The 7,282-nt window shown below is 34.7% G+C and overlaps 1 protein-coding gene across 1 annotated transcript in view; it reads right to left on the bottom strand.

Annotated features, from left to right (window-relative positions):
- Positions 1–2,093: 2,093 nt before the first annotated feature.
- CCAR1 (cell division cycle and apoptosis regulator 1) overlaps positions 2,094–7,282 on the bottom strand; it is a 29,986-nt gene continuing 24,797 nt past the window's right edge. The window contains exons 21-25 of the mRNA XM_075423124.1: positions 6,383–6,529; positions 5,859–5,979; positions 5,118–5,303; positions 4,532–4,737; positions 2,094–3,019 (exon numbers count right to left, since the gene is read on the bottom strand). Coding sequence (XP_075279239.1) covers positions 2,960–3,019; positions 4,532–4,737; positions 5,118–5,303; positions 5,859–5,979; positions 6,383–6,529 — 720 coding nt within the window. The 3' untranslated portion in view covers positions 2,094–2,959. The remainder of the gene's footprint in view (positions 3,020–4,531; positions 4,738–5,117; positions 5,304–5,858; positions 5,980–6,382; positions 6,530–7,282) is intronic.

The following is a 7,282-nucleotide window of genomic DNA, read 5'->3' as shown; positions in this document are numbered from 1 at the left end:
ACTCAAGAAAACATTACGCCTTCATCATGGTAGAACATGCAGCCGTGCTGGAAGCAGCTCCATTATCCCACATGCAATCCTCAACACTTATAAAACTCTTGCAAAAATTCACTACTGGTGTATTTGCCACTGTTGCTATGTAGCACTGAAACTATATACTTCTACCTTTTCACTACCAGAGCAAAAGCAAAGGGGCCTCAAGAGAGTCTGCTTTATTCTAGACCATTTTGCATGCAGATGTATCACTTGGAACATTCTTCCTGGACTTATTCACAGACATCTACTAGTCTGAATATCACTTTGTAAGGGTTTAACTCATTAATTCCCCCATACCAGACAAAATACAACAGGGGAGGGAAATAATCTATGAGCTGAGATCAGATTCCACTGCTGTAGCAGTGCTTTCTCTACAGAACACCACAGTGTGAGATTTACTACTTTCTATAGAGCATCTATGATGATATTGATATTAAAACTACAAACAAATTGGATGTTGACGCACCAGAGTAAGACACAGCTTAGGCTCACTTTTACCAGCCTTTCACCAGCAACCGATACATAATGAAAGACTTAAAAGTGCAAAGCCCATGAGGTGGGAAGTGTGAGCATGAAATGCAAAAACAGTGTTCACAAAACTGGCAGAATATTGCTTCTCCAAACCTCCACTACTGATACTCTACTAAATTTTCTGAAAAATTACTTACATTTCTGGGAATATTACCAAGAAGCTTTAGCTAATAACCAGCACTGATGCTGTGTATATACAGAACCTTGAGCTGTTTGGTAAAGCAACTTGTTCTTCAGATTATTTGTGCTTCAGGAGACTGGTCAAGCTCTGTGTAGGCTGTAAAACTTTTCCTTGTTTTTTTTCCCCTTTATTCTTTACCCTTTTAATTTCCTTTTCAATGTAAGTGCAGACTGTACATAGTATCTGAAACACTATTACATCACAGCATTATAGAGAAAGATTACACTCATTCTAACAAATACTTTTTTTTCTTAAATACTGTAAAAATCTGTGTCACTAGCAATTATCTCACAGAGCCACTCAATGAAAGACAAGATGAGGCCTGCTTGTTGCGACAACTGCTTTCAGCTCAGCAGTTTACAGTAAAAAAACCCCACCAAAACATTTCAACAGATGTTTCAGTGTGCCTCAAAAGATGTTATCTTGAATTCTAGAATTATTTTCTTGTATGTGCACATGTACTGCAGAAATTAATGAACAAAGTATTTCAAATGCAATCCTTTCAAGTCCATTTAAATAAACGATACTCAATGTCAAAAATTAAACATGCTGTCAACAATTTGTACAAAGGTAGAGGTGAAAAATAGAATTTGATTACAAAAAAATTTGTTAATACTATCTGTACACCACAGGTAACACTTTTCGTAAGAGAAATTTATCACCATCCTCATTCAGTCATTCTGAGATTTATCTCTTAGTTCATAAAGCATGCATTTTCTGTGTACTTATATGCAGTAATTAGTGTTTTTATAGTACTTCCTACTTTAGTGTGAACAATGAAGATTTATACAGTGACTCAACCGAGATCAGTGAGGGAGAAGTTTATGCATCTTGTTTTAATGAAAAGATATTTTACTTGTCTAGCTCCAAAAGAGCAAAGCATCAACTTAGACTCTTTTGAACATAAATTCAGGCATTTTAATGCGTATCTCAGTCAGGCTACATGAGTTTCCATGTAGATTATTCATATTATTATGGCACTTGGACTCTCCTAACAGGTATTTAGTTACCTAGGACATCTAGGCTAAAAAATAAAAGGTCTGCTAAAATTAACCACTTCTGTAAGAGAACACTTCTGTCTCAACCTTCAAAACCCTTAATTTTCCTGGGAGTTGCACCAAAATACAATTATTTGTATTTCACATTATTTGAATAAGTTGCCTTAATGTCATGTTAACTTCTAAGTTTCGATCTGTAGTGATCTGGGAACACAAAGGAAGGCAAATCTTACCCACTTCCAACAAACCAAGTTGTGTCCTGCTCCTTAGTACTTACAACATGGAGTATTGATACTTGTGTATCCATTCTTTTGTTGGACTACAGTCTCTGAAGTAATGACACATAGTAAGAAAGAAGTCCAAATTTAATTAAAGGCAGCTTACAGTGGTAGCTTTTTCCTCTATGTAAGGCATTATTCTGACACCTACTGGCCTGGTATCCAACCATACGTTTTAATACACTGCATTTGTTATTAAAAAGGAGCATATATATTAATCCAAAGATAAGAACAGTTAAAGGAACACAAATGACATACATTTAAAACAGGCCCATGTATTTTCATATAAATCTCACCACCCTACCAGTATTTTGGTAGGTTTCTATTGCTTTCTTAACTCATCCGAACTACTGCATACTATGAGGCTTTAATACAAGCAGCTCTGGGGGAAAAAAGTTACATTTGGAAGGGAAAAGAAAGTTGTGACAAGTAGAAAAAAAAATCCAAGAAGCTTTTTTAAAAAAAAACCAAAACAACTTTACTTGCAAAATTAAGCAGCATGCTATTTTGTGATTTATATTTGAATTTAAAAAGACTAATTAGACCGAAATAAAAATAAAAACCTAAAAATGGCAATTCTATAAATAATGAAAATTTTGATTTCACTAGACTTTAATGAAAAATATTCGGTAATTAAATACTTGCTACTGTTTGTTATGTTGATGAACTTTATTAGGGCTAAAACTATAACAAAGTTCATCCTAAAACATTTTGCAATGCAAAATTATTTTCACTCGAGGAGTGTCTCAGATTGAATGCTAAGAATTACAAGCAATCTTCAGAAGCTGACACTCACATTCATAAAACTTTATACATCTTTTGGAACTAAGATATTTATACTACTAAAATCAAACATGCATCACTTCCCATACATTCTGGTATCATGATTTATATTACATTATGTAACACCATTCTTCTGAACAGCAGCAGTTTTATCATACGTTTGCTCCATTTTCTTTGGACTTCTGATCTTTATCTTCATTCTTCACAATATCCTTTAAAAGAAAAAAGGGAGAGGATAACATGAATTCTAGAAGTGATATTTCTCCTGTGAACTGTAAAGCAGCATGAGACAGACAGGATTTAAAGTTGACAACAAACAGTATGTGAACTGATAGTTTACTTATAACCAATTCGTATTTCCAATACCTTCCTGAAAAAATGAGGCAGCAGAAATTAAATGTGACCTAAGCACCTTTGAACAGAAGCACAAAAAACATCCCCAGAAGCCTCACTTTAGAAGTCTGGTGGTTGTTGAGCTTGCTTTGTTTTTTTCCTGTTGGTTGTGTTTGGTGGGGTTGTTTTGTTTGGTTGGGTTTTCGTGTGTGTTTTCTTTTTTGTTTTGTTTTTGGGGGGTTTTTTTTGTTCCTTTTTTGTATTCTTTTTTTGTTTGTGTGTTTTCGGGTTTTTTGGAGGGTTTTGTGATTTTTGTTTTGTTTATGTTTGTTTTGTTTTTTTTTTTAAGAGCAAGTGAAAACAGTTTTTGCAAAATCTGTTAAATTAAGATAATAATTTACCACAATAGTTATAACATGAAATACTTGTATTGGCCAAAGAATCCATCTGAAAACACTAGGCTTAAAAGACATTTTCGTCTAAAAAAATACCAGACAGAACAAGCAAGGCTATTTAACTGAGCTAAAAGCATGGCAAAAGTGGGTTATGCAGTGCCTTCTGCTGCCGGTTCTGATGGAGCAGCAGGTCTACAACAGGTAGTGAAGCACAGAACTGCATAACTATAGTGATGAGATGGCTGCAAGGTACTGCCAGTTTAATAAGCTACAGTGACTTATATGATGCATCACTTCTATCCTACAAGGAAGGGAAAAAAATTATAACATTTGTCAAGTTTTCTGTTTGGTTTTTTTTATGCGTATGTGGTTTTGTTTTGGTTTTAGAACTTTTGTAGATGCTATATTGTCTTTTCAAAATAAATGTAGATAGAAGTAGAAGTAAGGGTCCCTCATAGCACCAGTTTGCCACCCAGCAGCCTTCACAACCTACTTCTATTCAGCCTTACTTAATGGGCCCCCACAACATTCCTAGGCAATACGCAAGTATCTTTCCGTACAGGGATAGACGTGCTCTGGAGTACTATGTGGTTCACTTAAAACTTACTTTACTGAAATACCCCCCCATAAATTGAAATACTGAAGTTCTGCCTTGAAAAATTACTCCTAACTGATCAAATGGAAAAGCAGATTTGGACTGCTGGGGATGGAAAGGATCAGGACAGGAAAATATTATGATCGTTTAAGATCTACATGAATTTTCACTTGTTTTTAAAAACATTTAACTCAAGAACATGTGTTTTAAGCTTAGAAAAATATATTGTATTTATTATCTTAATCAGTATCACACTTAGCATCTTATGTATATATATATTAAGAAACTACTGCCCTGAATTCATGTGAAAATTCTTTTTTATTCTGAAGTTTTTGTTCTAATAATTTGGTCTATAGGAAACTTGCATACAATAATCAAAAATGGTATGAAAAAATTCTAACCTGTTTAAGAACACTCTGTATTTCATCCATAACAGTAGCTAAATTTTTTATTGTCTTATTCAGCTGACTCTCAAACTTCAAATTTTTATCATCCGAGATCTTCAAATTTTCTTGCAGTTGGCCAAGGTCCTTCTTCACCTCTTTGAGCTCCGTAGATAGGCTTTTGTTAGAATTCTCCAGTTGTAGTATGGTCTTTTCATCTTCATCTTGGAAAGAATAAAAAGCCAGTCGTTTCCAATGCTATGTACTTTGCATCTTAATATTCCATTTACATGCCACCATTATAACTATTAATTTTTGAAGAACATTAAAAACTACCATTTGATAATACTCAATTCTGACTACATTTGAAAGTCTTACATTCAACTTCAATAAAAAAGATAAAAGCATTTCCACAAGGTGACAATGGTACTCAACAATAGTTGGTGGGCAAATTCAAAGGGCTTTGGAAGTAGAAAGCAGAAGTTTATGGTAAGCAAACAGCTAAGAAATTTAGTTGACAAATATTACTCAAATTGGTTTACCCACTTAAAAAGCCTTAGCATCTTGCATCCATGTAAGTACCACCTTTAAAGTAATGCCCCACCTGTTTTTTCTTCTAGTAACTGCAGCTTTTGTTCTATCTCTGCCCGCACTCTTTCACTCTTCTCCAGCTTCTGTAAAAGGCTCCCAACATCCACCATAGCTCCATTGTATACAATGAGGCCGACGTTTTCTTCTATGGCTTTTGATTCTTGCTTTATGGTAGGTGATGGTAACAGTAATCTGTTTCCTGTATTAGATTAAGCAGCATTAGGAAATAATAATTCTGTCCTTTTTCAGTTCTAGTGACCAACCTCAAAAACTTTTTAAAAGAACTAATTCCTAAAAGAATACATATAGATTGAAGTTTGCTGGTCTACCTCTCACTTCTCCCTCTAATCCTCCCCCTCTCAAAAAGGAGCATGCTCTTTAATGACGTTCTTCTATGTCTCCTTTCTGCAGTAATTTGTCTTCAAAACTCGGGCTCTGTTCTACTACCTACAGCACTGATTCTCCTGACTGCAAAACTGCTGTGAATGAGAAATGCTGTTCATCAATATTCAACATAAACCTCTGGCCTCCTTTCTGTTCCAAGATATTAAGATTTATCCTACAGATGCAACAAGATGTTTTGGAAGACAGAAATACTGTAATTTATGAACTGCCCAAGATTTACTTTTCCAAACTGGCAAGTTCCCTGCAGACCCAAATTAGTTTCTGCAAGAAAGCAAGCACCTCAGAACTCTCGTTGTTTGCATACAAACAATTCTCTGGAAGTTTGTGCCATAAAAAAAAAAAATACCACCTAGCATATCTTCCTGTAGCTCTTCAGACTCCTCTTGATTTTCTTCATCTTTAGAAGTATCTGTTAGTCTTCTGTAAAAGCAAGATTCTCGAAGCACTACTTTATTAAGTAGCTTCTTGACCTACAACACAGCCATAAAGAAGTATGGTGTTACTCAATACACAGACATTGTATTACCTGAACAAGAACGTTCTAACTTGGAAAACTTAAAGGAATTGCACAGCTTTTTGAACTTTAACATATTGGAGCTTAAAATGAAAATAAGCTAGGGAAAAAAGATAAGTTTTGAGCCCAAAGCTACATACACAATATGGGCATATTAAGAGCTGCAAACGTCACCTTTTCATTCAGTTTTGTAAATTTCACAATTTACAGAAGATTAAACTAGTATTTAACTGTAAAGTGGCTACATAAAAATCAGGGATAAAGTATGTAAGCAACAGCTTTTAGAAGCTAGGCTGTATCTCTCCCACTTACAGCATTCCCATAATATTTTCAAAGAGATTTCTAGTACTATACAAAACCTGAGCACGTGACAGGTGTAGTCCAAGAGTGTACAGTATCTCCTCCATGTCCTTCTCCAGAAGATATCCACAATGACTTTGATCAAAATAAACAAAAGCCATCAGAAGATCCCTATTAACAGTCACCATCTGTGTCTTGTCTTTCTCCTACGGAAAATTCATTATGGGATCATTACGAAGTTAAAATATCATTTCCCCTATCATCTACTAGAAACAAGTGAACTTTTCAGTTAACAAGTTTTCTTCTGTTCATTTTATTGTTACTTTCAGTCAAGTGATTAATATAACTAGCATTTACCTGCTGAGCTCAAATATAATATAAGCAAGCTATTTAGGACAAGTAATCTTTGAAATATAAAAGAGCACAATGGACACCAAGATCTGGTAGACACACTTTCCTTTTGTTCATCCTAATACGTCAAAATTTGAAGAATTAACCTAATTAAGCAAGTAATAGTAAACATCCTGTCTTCTCCCAATCACATATTTTACTGAACAGCTATTTTGAAAGTGAAATCCTCTAAACATGTAACGAATGAGCATCCAGCTCTCACAGCTACAGCAGTTCTGCAGTCTGTGTTTTCCCATTGTTCCTATTCCTACATCTCTTATCTTTCCTTGAAGACAAAAAAAAAAGAGAATCAGAAACTTATTTTATTATTTCATTTATAAAGAAAATTTAAGCGTAACAAATCAAACTTAGGCTGTTCCTTAACCTGATCTGTGGAGGCAAACTATTCGCCTCACGACACAAAAAGCATCCATTTTCCTGCAGGGAAATGTGAAAACGCCACACAGTGATTCCAAGCTTCACAACTGAAAAGCCAGTTTATCAATCAAGCTAAGCTTCTACTTTTCTCACGTAATACAGCAGTTGAAAATAATGGATAAAATAATCAC

This window comes from Opisthocomus hoazin, chromosome 6 (genome assembly GCF_030867145.1).
Source record: "Opisthocomus hoazin isolate bOpiHoa1 chromosome 6, bOpiHoa1.hap1, whole genome shotgun sequence".
Taxonomy (NCBI): Eukaryota; Metazoa; Chordata; class Aves; order Opisthocomiformes; family Opisthocomidae; genus Opisthocomus; species Opisthocomus hoazin.
This window is presented reverse-complemented; position numbering and strand designations above follow the sequence as displayed.